The 21,869-nt window shown below is 35.1% G+C and overlaps 1 protein-coding gene across 2 annotated transcripts in view; it reads left to right on the top strand.

Moving 5' to 3' along the window:
• app (Palmitoyltransferase app) overlaps positions 1-21,869 on the top strand; it is a 368,197-nt gene that overhangs the window by 331,458 nt on the left and 14,870 nt on the right. For both annotated transcript variants that reach the window (XM_083112168.1, XM_083112160.1), the window contains exons 7-8: positions 9,524-9,642; positions 16,916-17,021. In XM_083112168.1, coding sequence (XP_082968294.1) covers positions 9,524-9,642; positions 16,916-17,021 — 225 coding nt within the window. The remainder of the gene's footprint in view (positions 1-9,523; positions 9,643-16,915; positions 17,022-21,869) is intronic.

Below are 21,869 nucleotides of genomic sequence, written 5' to 3'. Positions count from 1 at the left end.
ATTACTCCTAAGTATTTGAATTTGGAAACTGGTTCAAACGAGTTGTTATCAATAATTAGATTTTGATTATTACCTAACACTTGGGTTTGGCCTGTAAGCATATATTTAGTTTTCTCTTTGTTAACTTCCAAACCTATCTCTTTAGCAGTTTTGAAAAATATTTTAGCATTATTCTTAATTGTATTCACATCATCCCCTAGTAAGTCTACATCATCTGCATATGCTAACAACTGAGTCACACCATTTAATTTTAGTGCTTCTTTAGTTTCTTTTACCGTCCGAACAGCATATTCTAAGGCAAAATTAAAGAGCAATGGAGATAATGCATCTCCTTGTTTTAAACCATCATGAATTGTAAATTTGTCAGACATATTAACACCCACACGAATTTTACTTTCTGTTTCACTAGTGCATATTTTTATCATACTAACAAGCTTCTTAGGTATTCGAAACTCTACTAATATATTATATAATTTATCTCTTTTGACTGAATCATATGCTTTTTTGAAATCAATGAATAGCTGATGGACATTTTGATTATATTCCCACTTTTTTTCCAGTGTCTGTCTGATGTGAAAAATTTGATCTGTAGTTGATCTGTTACGTTTAAATCCACTTTGATAATCACCTATAATTTCATTAGCATATGGGGTTAGTCTTGTTAAAAGAATGTTAGATAATATTTTATATGTTGTTGAGAGTAGAGAAATTCCACGGTAATTATTGCAGTTCATTTTATCACCTTTTTTAAACACAGGAACAATTATGGATTCTTTCCACTGTTGAGGGATTTCTTCTTTATTCCATATTAAACAAATTAATTTATGAATTTGACATATTAATGAATTTCCACCATATTTAATTAACTCAGCTGGTATTAAATCAATCCCAGGTGCTTTGTTATTCTTTAGCCTTTTAATAGCATCTTTAACTTCAGTCAAGTTAGGTTCTGGAACTAAAGGTTCTGCTGTGTGGACTTCATTTACTTCTGATATATCTCCTACATGGACATTTAAAAGGTCATTAAAGTAGTTCTTCCATCTATTTAGAATATCGCTTGGTCAGCTAGAAAATCACCGTCTTTATCTTTTATCAAGTTTACTTTAGGTTGCCACCACTTTCTAAACTCATTTACACCTTTATATAAATCTCTGATATTTTTATTCTTGCTGTTTGTTCCAATTTCGTTAATTTTGCTTTTCAAGTAATCTCTTTTTTTACTTCTAAACGTGCGGTTAACTTCTCGCTTTATTCTATTATAATTGTTTAGATTTGTATCATCAGAGTTCTTTAACCACCTAAGTCTAGCCTGATTTCTTATTTCTATTAGATTATGACATTCATTATCAAACCATGGCTTACTCTTTCTCGGTTTATGGTATCCTATACTTTCTTTAGCTGCTGATTCTATTGCATTACGTATGTGCTCCCAATTCTTATTTACGTCTGTTTCATTTATATTTTCATCATCATTTAAATCCTGCAAAACATCAAATCTATTTGACAGTTTAATTTGGTAATCTTTCTTAATTCTTTCATCAGTAAACTTTCCTGTATCAAATTTTAGAACTTTTAGATTTTGTTGCTTATGATTTATCACTGAGAGTCTTTCTCTTAATTTAGCAATTACTAAATAATGGTCACTGGCACAGTCAGCACTTCTATGTGTACGAACGTCAATTATACTAGTATGCCTTCTCTTATCAATGAGATATGATCTATCTGATTATGAGTTTTACCATCTGGAGAAGACCAGGTATATTTATGGATATCTTTATGTTTAAAAGTGGTACTTTTCACAATTAAATTCTTTGAGGTTGCAAAAGTAATCAATCTTATATCATTATCATTACTTAATTCATGAAGACTTTCTTTACCAATCGTGGGTTTAAATGTCTCTTCTTTGCCAATCTGTGCATTACAGTCACCTAACAGAATTTTCATATCATACTGAGAAAATTTATCAAAGACCTGTTCTAACTCTGTATAAAAATCATCTTTAGTATTATCATCTTTATCTTCCCTTGGTGCATGTATGTTTATTAAAATAATTTTACACCACCTACCCTGTAAAACTGCATATGATATCCTATCATTAACAAATTCTACTGTTTTAAGAGCCGAGATAATTCAATTATTTATGAAAAAGCCTGTTCCAAAATTATGATTTTCAGTACCACCATAGAAAAAAGTATAATTTTTAGTTTTACAATTCCCTTCTCCTGGCCACCTAACTTCCTGGACAGCTACTACATCTAATTTATACTTAACTATCTCATTAACTCTTTCGCTGCGGTCGTCGCATTTATGCACAGCACGCCAGATGCCTTGCTCTGCGGAAGTCGCATTATTGCGAGTTCATACTTCCACTCGCTGCGGGTGTCACATTTCCGCAGTACGTCGCTTTTAGTAGCCTTCAGACATCTGTAGATACTATTTGGAACTATTTGAACTTGTAGTTTTGTTTATATCCGTATGATGTCGCTAATTACGCCTCCGTTTAGAATACGAGCGTTGAGTGCAAAGCAGCATTGATCTAGGTGTGGGAAGTTCGACACAGGCAAGTGCTAAGTTACTTGGTGACAGTATTTAGCACACCATTTTCTTGTTTCATCAAATATTTCCCCCGCTCAGTATTTGAACACACAGCAGAACAAACTGAAGTTTTCACCACCCAGTATCTTGATGCTACTTACGAATTTCCATGCAGCTCCACCACTCTGTGTCATCCCGTGTTTTGAGAAATACCATACCATCAGGGACTACAGAATGGTTTGCCAGTGCAAGGAATTGTAATTTCTCTATAACATATTTTGCAATGTAATTTTTTAAAATTATTCTTTCTAAATTATTTTTTTTCAAAATTTCAAAATTTTTCAAAATTTCAAAATATTTCAAAATTTTTCAAAATATCATACCACCAGGGACTACAGAATGGTATTCCAGTGCAAGAATGAATTTTGTAAGTTCTCTCTCATATATAACGCAATGTAGTTGTGAAAACTATTTGTTTATAAAAAAAATAATTTTTCAAATTTAATTACGCAGCCAAGGGATATTGTGTGCCAGAGAATTCCGCAGCGAAAGAGTTAACAGTACACTGAAATGCCCCAGGCCGGTAAAGGCTCAGAACATTCCAGGTGCCTAATTTAATATCCTTATTCCTAACGTAGATCTTATCCTTAGTCCAGGGACCTCCCAAAGTAGTCCCCACCCGGAGATCCGAACGGGGGACTATTTTACCTTGGGAACATCCATGGCCTTATATTGCTGTTTCTTGACTTTTTTTTTTTTTTTTTTACAGTGCAGAGTTGTCAGCTTCATCATACCATCACTTATATTATCTTTGTGATTAGCCAAAAGTGGCAGAAAGGCGAAGAAAGATAAACTCAATTGATCAAGCAATCAACTGTTATCTTCTGTCACGAAATACAACTGATGAAAACAATAAACACGCTCAGTCACTTGCATATCTGGCTGCTCAAAAAGAAAGCTTATGTGATCTGCATCAACCCAACAACTATCTTCTGGATTCAGGAAGACAAGGACGTTTTTCATTTTATATTTGTGATGCAGGCTCAGCACTTCATACTCTGTATCTGTTACAGTCATTATTTGTGCAATATAGGACTTATTGCTCATCTTACAACCGTACGTTGCCAGAACAAGGCTTCATACACTGGCTGTAGATGTTACAGGCTGGGGTCCTGTATGCTTCAGGTCATGAACCTTACCTTATTGTATCTCAAATTGAAAAGTATTATACAATGTTGCAGTTGCAGCATCATGATATATCTTCAGAAAGATGATAGAATGATTTTATACAAGAAAAGAATGTGTGCTCCTTGTACCAGGAATCAAGGTCATGCTGTGTGTGTTGAATGCCAACAGCCAACAGCCAACAGCTGATAGGTATCTAAAACAAATCATTTCATTCCTGTCTTCAGAATATTGATGCATAGAAAAGGCATCAGTAATACATACTGAACCTAATAGAATGGCCAAACTGCCTGCCTTTTCAGTTCACCATCATTGCCATGACTGGTGGCAAAAAGTGCTTTAAGTGAAACTGATATTTCAAGGTGCATTAAATGAAACATAATGTAAAAATGTCATGTTTTCAAACAAGTATTTTGTTTCAATTGGCTTGCAGCACCATCTGAAAATACTTTGATGGATTGTATCTTTGGCTATCTGTTTCATTTCTCTCAGGAGCAATTTCAGAAACCTATCGACAGCACACTTATTATGGGGCATTTCATCTGAAATAGTCACAAGGGAATAAGGTCTCTGTAGCAGTCCAGATACATGCTGTGAAGAGGGCAGAACCAGTGGGTGACTATCGTAGTCAGCAGATTGTATCACGTTGAAATGCTGCACTTTGTTTTCTCTTGTTGAATGTGTGTTTTTTAAATGCATCAAGTTGACTGTCCAGCACATCAAGACACCTAGTCTCCTGTTTCACCCACCCATAATGGAGAGGCTATGATGCTATAATGTCCAGTACAGTTTTCCCATGGCAAGCAATGTCAGCAATCAGTGGCTTGTCCAGTCTTTTTAAATGAAAAGAGGGGGTTGTATACTTTTATTAGTAGTCATCCCTCATTTGCTATATTTTCCTGCCTAGATGGTAATTTTTATGAATACTTGGCCAAAGGTTCTATGACCCCACCAACCTGCCACTATCTGTGGTTCATTCCGCACCAACATGTCTGTCACATGATGCAAAATTACACAAAATTATTCGTTTTTGCTATGGGGTAGTCATCGTTACCACATCCTGCACCATCTTACATAATTTTGTGACATACATATGCTTCCGTGATGCCACTGTAGCAACACTAATAATGAGAAATTCCTTTTGCTAATCTGAAGCTTTGTTTGTCATGAAAACTTAGCTTTAAATACACAATACTATTTTTCTGCACCTAAAATCAGGCTTCAGTGTTGCAACTTTTGCAAAATTTCGTCACTGAATCAGCCTACAAATACTACGTACTTAACAGGCCTATGTTTACTTCTATAGCTGATGTTATCTACCTTTTCCACTAGCAATTCCTTCTTCCATATCTGTACTTTCAATATCAATTACTTTGTGATAATGAATTTTGATATACACTGCGATTTGGCTGTGCAAAAATCAGTTCATTCTATGTGGGCGTGAGGCACTGGAAACCATATTGACTCACAGTGTTGCCTACCAGCAGATAAAAAAATCATACTACATATTGCTGGTATCATGAATTTGTGCTTTTGTATTTTGCCTATCGGGTTGATTTTTTCATGGAATTGCCTATTAGACAAAGATTACAATATAATACTTACTTCTCCATGTTTCATACAATTTACTCCAAATTTAGCAATTTGCAATTGCTAACTTTCAAAAATCTTTCATTTGCAATAGAGTGAAATAGTGTCATTCCATGTCAAGTCAACAAGGTCCTCAACCTTACACTTTTTGATTCATTTGAAATTTGGAATACTGGAAGGGCCACCTGAGGTAGGAAAAGATGCAAATTTCTAGATCCATATATTTTGTATTTCCGAAATTACAGTTTTGCAAACTCTGCGATTTTGACCATTTTTTCCAACATCTTGTTAACTTTAAATTGCAGTATTTCAGCAACCAGGGCACCTATAGAAGTGATTCAGATGGTGTTGGAAAGGTCTTGAAGACTCTTTTACATGAAATATAGCATGCATGCCTATGGCAAGGTAAAAAATAAACAATTTAAGGTGGTGTAAAGAAAAGTTTGGTAGCAATTTTCTCAAAAACTGCTCTTTTAATTTTTTTAAAAAAAATTACGTCTTTCATAACATTATTACTCAATAAGTATACAAAATTTAGAAATGGGATGCCAATGGGATCCAGAGTTATGTTAGATTTAGGATAGGGAATGGTAGGTTGGTTAATTGATGATATCAGATTTTGATAGACAAATTCCTACTGTATTCAAAAGTAAAAGTCTAACAGAAATCAAATACAATATTGTTTCAATTAACGTACATGAATATAATGTTTAAATTCCTGTTTATTAGAAATACAGGGTGACTCAAAAGTTTGGTTCCATAGGCAACTCCGTGATTAGTGCACAGCAAAAATGAAGAGAGGTGAAAGTTGGTGGAAGTAGGTGAGTTTCAATTTGAAGTGCTTCTAATTTTCAGCGTAGCATGCACCGTTTAGGATGTACACTGGTACAACCCTAATTGGTAACAAAAAATGCCACATGCTTGGCCCAGAATATTGTATGGCATTACAATATCACACAGTAAAGGGTAACGTAAGAATTGATGACTATAATTAAAAGGCAAAGAAAACAAGTAAAAGAAACTAGAACATGTGACGAGCATTCTCCCTCCACTCTCCAGACCACTAAAAAAGGCTAAACCTAGGCTAGCATACATGGATTTCATCAAGGGAGAAAAGGTTTTTTCAAAAACTGTTTATCCAAATTCACATTACCAGTATTTTATTATAGTTTAATTGCTACTACGAAGGCTTTTTTCTTTTCAACCTCCGATAGGGCATGAAATCAAAACCACAGTGAATAGCAAAATGGGTTTATTGACAAAAATTAGTACACGTGTAATCTACTTTTCAACCTAATCACCAAGAAGATTCAGACATTTATCATACCAATGGTTCAGCTTTCCAATACTCTCTGCAAGGAAAGGTGCTGCCTGTCTGTTGAACCAGGTCTGTACAATGTCCCGAAGCACCTCATTGGTGTGGAAGTGCCGTCCTGCCAACCAACCTCCCTCCTAGAACTTCACGTGGCACCTGGCCATCGGAGGTTAAAAAAAAATAGCCCTCGTACTATCACTACTACTACTACTATTAAGTAGTAGAGATCTACATAAATATATTAATGAAAGCAATAGAACAATATTATCTTCTAGTCAACGGTTATTTATATATGATAGATGAGACATTTGTTTGAAGAAAATCCATAAGAACTAAGAAATATATTAAAACAAATTGAAATAATCATAGTATGGAACTCACCAAAAGAGGCAATTATGATCGTCAATTCTTTATTTACCCAGAATTGTATAGCATTGCGATGACGTACAGTATTCCGGGCCAAGCATGTGGCATTTTTGGTTACCAATTAGAGCTGTACCAGTGTACATCCTGGTACATCCTGCATGGTACGTTGAAAATTCATGCACTTCAAATCAGGGTTGTTAAAGGCCCAGGAATTTTAAATAAATTTAATTCCGGTCCAGGAGAGAAAATCAGCAAGCGTAAATGGGTTCTGGACCGTAAAGAACCTTTTTATCTGTAAAGTATTTCAATTCGGTCCAGGAACCTTTTTGCAAGATCAATTTAAATACGGTCCAGGAACCTTTTTTCCAGATGAATTTAAATACAGTCCAGGAACCTTTTTTCTGAATGAATTTAAATACGGTCCAGGAACCTTCTTTCCAGAATAATTTAAATACAGTCCAGGAATCTTTTTTTTAAATTCGGCCCAGGAACCTGTTTTTCAGAATCAATTTAAATATAATCCAGGAACATTTTTTTTTTCCCCAAATCAGTTTAAATAGAGTCCAAGTTTCGTATTGAAATGAAACAATACGCAACTTGGATCGAATTTTAAATTGTGCGAGAAAAAAGATCCTTCAACAACCCTGCTTCTCATTATGGACCTGATAAAAAACAATTATCCACTTGTGAGCATGAAAGACTAATCCCGGTGCTGAATGTATGTCTCGAGAATCTAAGTGGTAGAAATGGCCGAAATGCAAACGCTGCAGTCACATTACCCCTCTCCATGTAGCCCCATTTTCTCGTGCATGTTCCTTCCCTTGGTTCAGACCTCTCGAGTCACTACTTGCGCAGACTTGTTTTCGTTCGCTTGCTTGTTGGCTTCGTTGAAAAGAATGTTTGAATAGCCATCCCATCGTGCTGCAATGCAAATCTTAGGGCAACCAAGTGATGAACAAAATTCTTTCGGGAAACAAAAGGGTTGCGTCGGCACCAGAAAAGTTTGGCAATGAACAGCCCTATTTACTCCGAATTTCCTTGCATAAACGACAATTTCCCTGGATGCAGCAACACTGCCCGTCCCTGTTGTGATAGCTGCAGCCTCGCGTTACCTTATCGAGAGCTCCTACTTACTGCGGTTCTTGGATTGGATTCTGGAGCAACACGTGACGGGTTTGTTTGAACTCAATGTGACGTCACACTAATATGATTCAGTGCATTATGTAACACCACGACAAAGGAGGTTTTTGAACATGGCCCACGAGAGAACATCAGCATTATGATTTATTACCTTTTCTACAGTTTCTACAACTGCAGTGTAAATGTACTCTCATACATTTTTAGAAGGTAACTTTTATTGTAAATAAATTTAATCCAGGACTGGGAGAGAAAATCTGCAAACTTAAATGACTTCTAGACAGTGTAGAACCTTTTCATATTTAAAGCATTTCAAATTGGTCCAGGAACCTTTTTTTTTGTCTGGTGGATTTAAATTCGGTCCAGGAACCTTTTTCCAGAATCAATTTAAATTCAGTCCAGGAACCTTTTTTCCAGAAGAATTTAAATTTGGACCAGGACCCTTTTTTCTCGCATGAATTTAAATACGGTCCAGGAACCTTTTTTCAAATGAAACCATAGTCAACTTGGACCGAATTTATATTGTGCACGAGGAAAAGTTCCAGTCCTGCAGCGGAACTCAATAGAACCCATTAGAATTTATGGGTTCCTGGACCTTTAACAACCCTACTTCAAATTGAAATTCACCTACTTCCACCAACTTTCTCCTCTTTTCATTTTTCGCTGTGCACTAATCATGGAGTTGTCTACGGAACCGAACTTTTGAGTCACCCTGTATTTCTAATAAACTGAAATTTAAACATCATATTCATGTACATTAATTGAAACAATATCGTATTTGATTTCTGTTAGACTTTTACTTTTGAATATTAGGAATTTGTCTATCAAAATATGATATCATTTATCCAACCTACCATACCCTAACCTAACCTAAATCTAACATAACACCGAATCCCATTGGCATCCTATTTCTAAATTTTGTATACTTATTGAGTACGATTGTACGACATGTAATTTTTTAAAAAAAAAAATTAAAATATCCTTTTTTGAAAAAATGGTTAGCAAGGTTTTCTTTACACCACCTTCAATTGCTTTTTACCCTGGCATAGGCATGCTACATCTCATATGAAAGAGCTCTTCAAGATCTTTCCAATGCCTTCCGAATCACTTCTATAGATGCCCTGGTTGCTGAAAATATTGCAATTTAAAGTTAACAAGATGGAAAAAATGGTCAAAATCGCACAGTTTGCAACACTGTAATTTTGGAAATACAAAATATATGGATCTACAAATTTGCATATTTTCCTATCTCAGGTGGCCCTTCCAGTATGCCAAATTTCAAATGAATCAAAAAATGTGAGGGTGAAACGTGCCTCTTCTTCACTTGTTGATTTCACATGGAATGCCCCAATAGTAAAAGTCCTAAATAATCATTGTGCTTAATTTACGTTACAGATAGAAGAGGTATAGTGACACCAGAGTATGCTGCAAACATATCAAGATTGTCTGAGGATAAAGATGGTGTAGTTGCAAGAAATAAAACATATGGCACAGTTAAAACTACACAACCTACGGTAAGATACCATCCTTATTTTATGTATACAAATTTTACATTTTTCAGGGTCCATCAGGTTAGCACCCTATTGGCACCACAAATATAGAATGTTTGATACGGGAACATGTAAAATCGGGGTTCCACTGTAATGTGACAAAATAGTAGGTCAGTAACAGATAAAGACGTGGGTGATTGATTGAACAGATAAAAACATATGGGTGATTGATTGAACAGATAAAAACATATGGGTGATTGAACAGATAAAGACACATGGGTGATTGATTGCACATAATACCAGGCATGTGTTAATTTTTCGGATTTGAACCCTTTTTTGATGAACAGGTGTAGATTCTTTTTCTATTACTAACCCCTCTTTTTTCTGTGTTCTGGATAGAAACCAAATTTATCCAATTTGTAGGGATTCCAAATATTCAATTATTTATGAAATACTGTACTTTCAAATGTGTATATCTCCTAACATATTTGTATGTTTCATTTTGAAGTTTCATTAACGGTATATCTTTAAATAGACTTGAAAGTTTAAATATTGAAATTTTTATTTCTAGTTTTAAAAGAAATCATTAAACCTAGTTTCTATGTAAATATTATATTAATCATTCAGATTTATAAAGAAGAAGAAAAACACTTTAATTTCCTTGTGAAAATGGTAATGGCTCTTGTGCTATTCATTTTCATCATAAACATTTGACCTTCATGTTGTTTTCTATCTAAAGCTGTAGCCTGTACATGCTCTAATGGCTTGTGTAAATTTGCTGAATGTTCAAGTGCATAACACCAATTCGGATCTAGTGATCTTTGAATTTTTATATTTATGCAATTTTGGAGAAATTGGAAATATTTTGAGAACTACATATGATAGAATTACATCAAATTAAATACTGTGACATAATTCAGTCAAAGCCACAAATCAATAAAGATTTGTTTTAATGGATACTGACCCTAAGGATAGCTTGGAATAGGTTAGTGTTAAAGAAACGAAGACTACAATTGCCAAGAATTGAGCCAAACTTGTACAACTGCTTTCCAGGTGAGTACAGTTTGATGCAGATGTAGCACAACAGCCATCTGTACAACGTATTCACTATGTTGGTTGTAATGTTCATCAAGAATTTAACTAGAATTTGCACTAGCATCAAAATCATCATCAATTTAGACATTTTAGAAAGACATGGAGGAATGATGACCAGGGTGTGTACTTGGAGGGTGCAGTATGGACTGTCCTCTGAGTGAGATTCTTTTGCCCAAGTACATGCAATTTCCAAAGTTTTTTTTTACCTTGAGATGCAAAAATACGCTCACCAAATTTACTTTAGAAAAAAGGATATGGAAAAATGGAAACTCATAATATCCAAATTTAGCAAAAGAGATTGTCAAGTTTCATAAAAGTTTCATTTAGAATATATGTTCAAGAAGTGGTGATAGTGCTGTTTTGTCCCAAAATTTTGTTCATCTTCAAAGTTGACCTTTTCAGTTTCTTAATTAACAACAATATATCCGCACATAAAAAATTTGCCATTTCATAAATAACCAGTTTTTAAAAAGCCACAGAAATGTAATATACCATATTTGGATTTTTATTTTTCATAAATAAACAGGTTTTAAAAAGCCACAGAAATGTAACATACCATATTTGGATTTTTATTTTTTACTAAGATGTCCACACCATTTTATGGGGGAAAGAGAAATTCATAATACATAATATGATCAATGAATTAAGATAAATACGAACTATGTAAGGAATGTTTTATTTCCTCATACAAATCTTTGATACTAGCCACTATACTAGCCACTCACTGTAACATTTTACTGAAAATTCATTTTTCACTTTTTTGTTATTGTATTTTGGAACAGAGAGCATTAAATCACTTTTACAAGCATTGAATACTTGTTTATACTATATTTAAGAACCATCTTCTTGTGCAAGAATTTGATACTTAATTCGCGTAACAAGACACCTTGCCACCCATTAGATTTTCCCATCCTATGCACTGCTTGCATAGTGTCAGCTGTCTAATGGACATATGTATTGTCAGTAATTGCCACTTGAAGGAAGGAAAACTCATTTGCCTTATGTATATGTTTATATTTGAAACTTCAAATTACTAATAGAACTTTAAATAATACAAATGATTGTGTTAATGTTTAATATTGTATTCAGGTGAAGAATAAAATCAACTTCTTGGCCAGAATCCATCACCCCTCCCCCTTCCCTCTCACTCTGAGCTCAGTTTCCATTAAGAACAACTATGTATATTACTTACGTTAAATTTCGTATTTCCACGTTGCACAATTGGATGGTTATTTCCGATTAATTTCGAAGCCTAACAGCCTTCATTCACTAAGGGTACGACGTCTGGAGCAGAGATGCCATACCCTTAGTGAATGAAGGAAATGAGCCTTCAAAATTAATTGGAAATAACCATCCAATTGTGCAACGTGGAAATATGAAATTTAATGTAAGTAATACTTAAACCACGTTTACCACATGCATCATGAAGTATGCATATTTTAGGAAAATAAATTTCTGTGCATGCCACTTGGTCTGTCCACAGTACCCATCTTCGTCCTCTCCCAAATTTTTACCATGCCCATACAATTGAGGGAGAAATCCACATTTTGTCCAAAAAGTCAAGGAATTTCATTATGGCTTTTCTGTAGCTGCTATGCATTATACAGGGTGTCTCACGAACGGCGCAACTGGGAATTAAGAGTGGCGTTACTTTGTAACCGAAACCTGTACATACATAAGTCATACACCAAATGTTAGCCCTGTCCAAGTAGATATTTTTGAACATAGAAACAACAAACGGGGTGCAGTGTTGTTCATGCAGTGTTGCCAAATGTAAGTGAAAGTGTAAATTTATTTTTCCACAAAGCATGGAAAATTGCATGTCAAACATTCGTACGGAAATTTGGACGTCAATTTCCATCTTGGGTAGGTGGACTATTTCGCCATCTATAGTTCAGAGAAGAAAACCGATCGTTTTCGCATATAGACAATCCTGAAATGGCTCGTAAAGGCGTACCGGTCCAAATGGATGTTTTAAAAAAATTATGAGGTACAGTGGCAACACTGTTGATGTTTGAAGGCAACAAAAGGTGTGTTTAGTGATGGTCTATGACATGGAAATACTGGAAACAGGAAAAAAGAAAATGAAAATTATGGTGAAAAAAGTGTTACTTACCTACTCCTGGCAACCATGCAATGCGAACGAGAACAAAAGAATCAGTTAGTTGTGTACTCAGAACTGTTTGAGCCATGCATTTCGTATTGTTCGTAGGGGAAGATTAGAATTGTTCTGTGAAATGAAGTACTCTTTGGAAGAGAGGGTGTTCATTGTGGAACATTATTTTTGTTCAAAATCGTACGCTAGTGTAAAAACTGTGTTTCGCGAGAAATATCCGAATAACAGTGTTCCAGAAAATTCGACGATATATCGACTTGTTTCCAGATTTCGTGAAACAGGATCAGTTAATGACAAACCCTACCACAGACAACCACAGTTTTGACACAAGGTGTGCTGCAGGATGTGGAGCAGAGAATATCACAATCTCCCAGGAAATCTGTTTGTAAACTTGCTGCACAGTCAGGTGTATCAAAAACAACAACTCACCAAGCGTTAAAACAATTGCACCTACGTGCATATAAGGTACAGGCTGTGCAAGAACTGAAGGAAGCAGACAAAGGTGCACGTGTAAGATACTGCCAGTGGTTTAGAAATTTTATTAGAGACAATGGTGTGAATATTTTGGATAAGGTTTTTTTCACGGATGAAGCATGGTTCCACTTAAATGGATATGTCAACAGTCAAAATTCTCGACACTGGTCAAGTAACAATCCCCATTTGTTACATGAACAATCACTTCATCCACAAAAGATCGGTGTGTGGTGCGCGATTTCGTGGAGAAAAATAATCGGTCCATTCTTTTTCAACACAACAGTTGACGGAATAGTTTATTGTGACCTTATCACACAGTTTATTTCTCTGTTGGAACGTGATTGTTGGTTTCAACAAAACTCCGCAACATGTCACACGTCTAATGAAACTTTAGACATGTTGGCAGAGTTTTTTGGCGATCACATTATAAGCAAAAACTTATGGCCCAGTCGCTCCCCGGATCTGACGTCTCCAGATTTTTTTCTGTGGGGTTATTTGAAACAAACAGTTTACATTAATAACCCAAGAACACTTGATAATCTAAAAATAAACATTTGCACAGCCATTAACAATATAAACCAATCAACCTTGCATAAAGTTGCTTCCAACATGATAAAACGTGTTGATGAATGCCTCAGGGAAAATGGTTGTCATTTTCAACATCTTTTGTAAAGCTACACTGCCTGTTACGCACATTGCATGGTTGCCAGGAGTAGGTAAGTAACACTTTTTTCACCATAATTTTCATTTTCTTTTTTTCCTGTTTCCAGTATTTCCATGTCATAGACCATCACTAAACACAACTTTTGTTGCCTTCAAACATCAACAGTGTTGCCACTGTACCTCATAATTTTTTTAAAACACCCATTTGGACCGGTACACCTTTACGAGCCATTTCAGGATTGGCTATACGCGAAAACGATCGGTTTTCTTCTCTGAACTATAGATGGCGAAATAGTCCACCTACCCAAGGTGGAAATTGACGTCCAAATTTCCGTACGAATGTTTGACATGCAATTTTCCATGCTTTGTGGAAAAATAAATTTACACTTTCACTTACATTTGGCAACACTGCATGAACAACACTGCACCCCGTTTGTTGTTTCTATGTTTAAAAATATCTACTTGGACAGGGCTAACATTTGGTGTATGACTTATGTATGTACAGGTTTCGGTTACAAAGTAACGCCACTCTTAATTCCCAGTTGCGCCGTTCGTGGGACACCCTGTACATTTTCAAGCAGTCATAAAATTTGTCAGAAGGCTGTTCTGTTGGCTGTGCAACAAAGCTTCCCATTATCTGCTTTTTTGTTGGTATGATGTTGACCTATATAAGTATCTGCAAAATTGCCAATAATTTTACTGATTCAATATTTCTCTATATATAGCCAATAAATCTGCACAAAGTTCAGCAATTTTGTTATTATGTTTATAAATGTAAAGATATATGTTATAAATGTGGTTCAAAATTACATGAGAACCACTGTATCCATCTTGCTCCCTTTATTGTCTGAGACACCGTAATCATTAATTACATGTTCTAATAGTGAAACAAGTTACATGAATTTTTGCATGAATAAAGGTATACCGTATTTAGGCGTGTATGATGCACATCCTGATTTTTGATGGGGAAAATCGACTAACAATTATATCTCATATATAATGCGCAGTACAATTTAGGTTCAAGAAATGACTTTCTCCGTTGTAGGTCATAAAACTGCTGCTATGCCAATCAAGAGGCCGGCAAATGTATGTAACATAACAGTGCTGTAGGGCCTACTTTGATGTGGTTATATAAGTCAGTTTTTAGTGATGCTTTGGAGCAATATTTCCAAATATATTTTATGAGGTAATTTATTTGTTATATTTAGGCTCTAACTTTGGTGTAAGAGGTTTGTTATTCCTTCTTGACTTTTTTCTAATAAAAATTTGAAAATATGCTTTTTCCGTGACTAATGTAACACAAGAGGCACATTCAGGGTGCTCAAACTAACAGTTAGCAGCACACGATTTCTTTCATTAAGGCATTTACACACTCCATGCATGTCATATTGTTTGGCCAGTAATACATTTTAATTATTTTCCTGTAGTTTACGGTTATTACAAGCATAAGAAAACAGTTTTTTCTTTGTGACGTTTCAGGAGAACACACGCTCCTTTCATCAGACATTTATTTTCATTTTGACTAAAGATACAGTTATAACAATGGTTAGTAATTTTTAAACAAAAAGAATCTGTTATATAATGGATGTTGTCAATGTTACATTGTTGTAATATAGCAACTTAACTGTTTTTTTAATTATGAATCCCAAATATCATCAGGTAATTCAAATTCATCATTGCTGTAGGGCCTACTTTGATGTGGTTATATAAGTCAGTTTTTAGTGATGCTTTGGAGCAATATTTCCAAATATATTTTATGAGGTAGGGCCTACTTATATAACGGTAATTCACATCTTCTGTTTTTTTTAAAGAAAATGTAATAACCGTAAACTACAGGAAAATAATTCTATCATGCAAGCAATGCGTACATACAAGAAAAACAATAATACATTTTAATTATTGTTTTTCTCTTTTCTTTCATCCAAAGTACCATAAAAATCAGAATGTTCCTTCATTTTGTGATGAGCTTATTTCAACAGCATTGCACGTTACTGTCGCCATCTTGAATGGAATAATGTTGCCATATTCAGAAACTACAGAATTCAAGCTTTACAATGATATATAACATGATAGGGTTCCGTAAACATGAAGAATCAATGCAAGTGTCAAAAAATCAGGGAATGACCTTGTAGAGTTTCATGTTGGCTGTCTGAATTATTCTTTGCATAATATGCACCACAGTTTTTGAGGGCAAAAATTTTGGAAAAAAGTGTGCATTATACATGAGTAAATACGGTAATTCACATCTTCTGTTTTTTTTAAAGAAAATGTTTAAATACACAGTTTATTTTTCAAAGCAAGACATATTGCAGTAATTTGATGACGTATTAATTATAAAAATGAAATAATTATTTAGGGTTTTCATGGAACATTTGCAATTGTATATCTTAGTTTATCAGCATAAGGGATGAGCTGATTCCAATATCAATGTTGGTATCGGTAATAGACTGTATTAATTGGGATTTATTCACTAATACTTTTCCAGAGTTTGGCTATTTTGTAGGGCCTGAAAAAATGTTCCAGGACAATTTGAAGGACTCTAATTATCCTGGAAATAGGCAAATTTTGAAATTTTCATTAATTTTACACCAGTATTGTTTGAAAATTTTGATTTTGTGATTAAATGACAGGCATTTTAATATTCTGATGTAATTCTTGAATATTATAGAGCCAAGGTATGGTAAATTGATTCACGTGTTTGCAGTGTAGGCATCCATAGTAATTGATAATTTGAATAACTTTCAATTGTTGCAATTTTCAATTGCAATTGGTATTGACATTGGTGAGAATTTGTAAGAGGATTGATTCAAGGTGTTATCAAGTCATCCCTAAGTGTAAGCAAACTTTTCATGTGATTTCATCCCTGGTTTTTAATTTGTCATGCATAATAACTAATATATGGTAGCTTTTGGGTGGAAATCAATTGAGTGAAATGTTTTCTATTTGTAGAACGGCATTACACCTTCAGAGAGTTTGATGAGTGCCCACAGTGATGCATCTGGATCCACTCATAACCTAGTAAAGAAGAAAGCTCCCTCTGTGCATTCCATAAATGGTGGGTATCAGGCTGTCGCTGGAGAAAATGTTCCATTCTCTTACCAAAACTCGGTTCAAGGGGGTTACGTTTCACCCGTTAATTCAGATGATGTTTGACGGTGGTTATGTCATCTGTCTGCTATGATGGCACGAGGGGCACACTTTTGGAATTTTTGAAAAAGCAAAAATGATCCAAGCAGTGCAAATGTTCTAAATCATATCATTCTACTGTATTCATCTCCTTAAGTTTGGCATAATGAAGTAATTCTACATTATTTCTTATATTGTAGGAAGCTGATGATAGCATTTGGTGACCAGTAGTTTTCTATGTGAAGGTTATTACAAAAAAGAAAGTGACACTAGTTTTGTAATCTAAGCTCTTTCATATCAGCAGCAATTAACTGCTGTTATAAATTAGTGTAGGTTCACGCAAAGACATTTGTGTCATGGATAAGTTTTACTCCAGCTGCTGATCAGTGAAGAGCGGGACAGAAAATTTCTGTATACAGTAGAGTCTCACTTATCCGACAGAACGTCGGATAATAGGGAGGTGTTAAGAAAAAGCCTACTAAACATCAAACAAATGTTATAATTTTACACATTACGAACCTAATACAGTAATCATGTTTTACAACAATACAGAAAAAATGAACGCCACACAGTAAGAGTCTGGAGAAACTAAAAATCGACTACGCTCACAACTTGCAGTTCTTATTGCCGATTGATGATATTTTCTTTTTCCAGTGGTATGTCAGATAATACGGAATGTCGGATAAGAGAAGGTTGGATAAATGAGACTCTACTGTACTTGATATAAGGTGTAACATGTGGCTTCCAACTTCCTCACAACTTTGCTAACTTATTTGATAAGCATTTTATCGATCATAACTTTTATACGCAAGAGACACTTACAAATGTGATTGTGCTTGTTTTATATGTGCCATGCCTCTCTCGAAGATTTAATCCACCTTCCTTTACGCTTGCAGCAGCTCTCTTATGGTCATATATCAATCATACTCGTTCCAAGGTTCTGTGGATGGAGTACAGAAGTCAATAAGCATACATTTAGTGTAAAGTATTTATGGGGGTGTGTAAGTGCCGTTGTTCGAGACTTATTGTACATCTTACACTGTATCCTGAGATATGTATAATATACTATTATGCATGAAGGCTGTGATTTATCCACAGCATGCTAATACCCTCCCCTAAATTTCTTCAACACCCCTAAAAATGTTCTCAAAGGCCCAATTTATGGTCATTTTTGCTCTAAATTTATTCTTACACCCCCTAAATATGATTTTACACCTTTCAGATGCAAATTTCTGGATAACTCCTGTGTAAGGGATAATTCCATAATAAAATATAGTAGCAGCATTGAAGCTGTAATCAAATAACAGGCTGATTAATATTGTTATTAGAGAGCAAATACAAAATGTGTCCACAAATTGAATGTTGGAATACAATGTTGATTATCCAAAGTCTGACAAAGTGACCCTCAATGATTGCAGGTCCCAGGACCACCTTGCTGACCTTTGGGTGTTCTTTGTGGGTCCTTTCATCAGTTTCATCAATTGTCACTCATTCGAATCACAGTGTTGTTGTTAGCCAAAAGTGGCAGAAAAATGACGTAAAATAGCCACATCAATCAAACCTGGTACCATCTTTTTCATGATATTCTAATAGCTCCCCAGTTTTCATTTTAGGTCAACAGCAAAAATTTCATACCTCTCCAAGCAACGTGTCAATTAACTTTTTGCTTTGGGAAGATGTCATATATTCAAACAGTAATACTCGCTCTCTTTTGAGCAGGCCCCCATGGCAGAGTGGTTAGCACTTCGCACTACGATGCCAGGGTTCGAATCCTGGCCTGGGCATGGATGCTTGGGAGTGCCCATTCATCAATTTCATCACATCATCACTCATCCCCATTTCACAAATTACCCAAAAGTGGCACAAAAAGTGAAGTTAAATGTAGCAAATCAATCAATCAATCTCTTTTGAGCGGGGGATAAGTGCATTATTATTATTATTATTATTATTAACAATAACTATAGAAAACCCTCAAAACAATGAAAACTACATAACAAATATTAATTTCCTCCATAAGTATTTTTATCGAGCATTCATTGGTCACTTTCTTGTTTTACAACAAATTAATGATCTTTGTATAATCAGTTCAACTAATATTTGCTGGCACTTTATAAATGAATTGCCAAGAACAGGTCATCTCGATCTACTTGTACAAGGAATTAATGTGTTAATGACAAAATGAGAATCTTTGTATTGGTTTAGATTTTCTTATCTTAAAACTTAGTGCAGTTCATTTATTAATGTATTACTATTATTTAGTAGGGATGGCCCGATATGAAATTTTGGCCGATACCGATAAAGTACCGATATAAAATTTACCAATACCGATAACCAATATTCTACCGATCCGATATAAAATTGGAAATGGTCCTTGAAGAACCTGAAATGTTCATTGATCTCCTTAATAAATGTGTGTTTTGAAGTGACTGCAGTGCAAGAGTAGCTAAATATTTAGACACTTACTTTTTAGAAAGAAGAGCATGGGGATTGTCCATAAAAATTACAACAAAATGGCAGAATTTTGCACTAAATTATAAGATATTTATCGATATATCGGATCGGTAAAATAATCGGTAATTTTACTGATAAACCGATACACCGATATGCCTATATCGGCCGATACCGATAGAGTACCGATTAATCGGTCCCATCCCTATTATTTAGTCAAAAATACCAAATGCCTGAAACATTATACAATGTTACCATGTGTACTTTTTCCTCAGGCATGTTGTATTTTTAGATTATAAAAAGTTTGTTTGGATTTTCTTTCAGAGTAAAAATGTTTTCTACAACTCCTTAACAAAAAATTGAAAATGTAAAAATAAGCTTGGCAAGTCACAACATACTCCCTAAGTGCCATGCTACTTTGAGTGGGAATACACTCATTGCTAAAACCGATACTCTAAACGCTGTTGATAGCAGCCAATAAGTTGATAATCAGAAATCTACAGAAACCATCTCTTGCATCTCATAAACTCGGACTCAAACTCTTATCTACATTCATTTGAACGTTGTATTTTGTAGCATCCAGCATCCAGCTAGTGTGTCTTTTTTCTTCTTCTGAAATTTTAGAAAATAGAGATGCTGAAATGAAAATGTAACTTCACAGACAAACTTATAAACAAGTAGTTTCCAAAGAATAAAAATAATATGATGCCCTCTACTTCACACAAACTATGGTAACCTTGACATTATGTACCTTTTCTTGATGTTAAGTGTCAGTTTTACAATAGTCAGGTATGAACATGTGATATTTCATGGAAATAGTTATATTACTACAAATGTAACTATCTATGAGGGAAATAAAATCATCCCTACGGGGGATGAAAATTTGCTTCTATTTGCAGGGATGCTTGAGTTTATTGACCTCCCACTTCCCTTTAATTCACACCCTGCCTCAAGGAATCAAAACTGGGACCCTTGTACCAAACATGGGATATGTAACCAACATGCTATCTGTGGACCATTTATGTTCTAACATTTGTATAAGCAATTCAAGTACGGTTGAACTGACGAAGCATTGAAGTATCGGAATGGGTCATTCCAATACTTTAAAGCTCACACCTATGTAATAGCTATGTGCCAAATATACTAACTTCTTAATCACTACATTAAATTTTGTAGTGAACCAAACAAGCAAGTTTTTCTTTGAAAGCAGTTTCGATATGGTATGTGTAACCATACACAACAAAAATAATGTTTTATTACTTTTAATGGCAGTTATCAGCTTTGTCTTGAAAGCTGTGAGTGTGTGCAATTAACAGAAAGGTGAGTCTGTTTATTAAGTAAATCTCTCATTTAATCCCCATGTTCCAACTCTATTTTCCACTTCTTTCTTGCTTTCTTGAACACCTTAAGTGTTGAACTCTGTTTAGATGTCACTCCACAGTACAGTTTCATAATGCAGGGTGGCTCAAAATAATGGAAAATCGTGGAACAGAGATTAATACACATACTTTTGAAACATTTAGTGAAACCAGTGAATAGTACAGAGTATGCTATTGTTGAATTTCATACCATTTAGTTATGTCTTGAAGATAACATCCGACAGATGACCACCTTCTCGGTGGAAACATTCCTGCAGTCTGTGAGGGACATTGTACATGATGCGACATAACATTGCAACAGGAATCCTGGCAATTTCCTCTTTTATTCTTGCTTTGAGGTCTTCTGTCATAGCAAGTCGAGTACGGACCCATGTGTTAATTGCATGTGCTGATGGATTGATTGATTGAGTTGGTGTTTTAAGTAGACTTTATGCACAGTAAGGCTAATCGGGACTGGACCTACAGTTTAAAGTGGGATTCAAACCACTATGATTACAAGGCAACGACGCTGCCACTGTGCCATCGGGGAGGCCGTGTGTGCTGATGGAACATGGCCATGTCGTGCAATATTGAACTGATGCCAAAATGCTCTATGCGTGGCCTCCAGGCTGCAAGTCTTGTTATCTGCTTTGACAGCAACTGCACGCTGCACACCACTCCACTGCTCCACTAAATAGCAAGATGATGTAAGCAGTGTTGTATGTGCCATTCAGTGCTATCAACCTCCCAGGATTGCCAGGACAAGATTCAAAATTTCCCATTCTTCTGAGTCACCCTGTATATGAAATTGTCCCTATTTTTAATATTTATATTTGTAATGTGTACCAGTCACATTAATTTATCTCGGATCTTACAAGAAAAATGTGCTTAATTTTCTTTTAAACATACTTCATTTGAACTTGAGTTTGTTAGCCATGACTACTATGTTATAGTAAAAACACTCCACATTA

This window comes from Lepisma saccharinum, chromosome 1 (assembly GCF_977018435.1).
Source record: "Lepisma saccharinum chromosome 1, izLepSacc3.1, whole genome shotgun sequence".
NCBI lineage: Eukaryota > Metazoa > Arthropoda > Insecta > Zygentoma > Lepismatidae > Lepisma > Lepisma saccharinum.
This window is presented reverse-complemented; position numbering and strand designations above follow the sequence as displayed.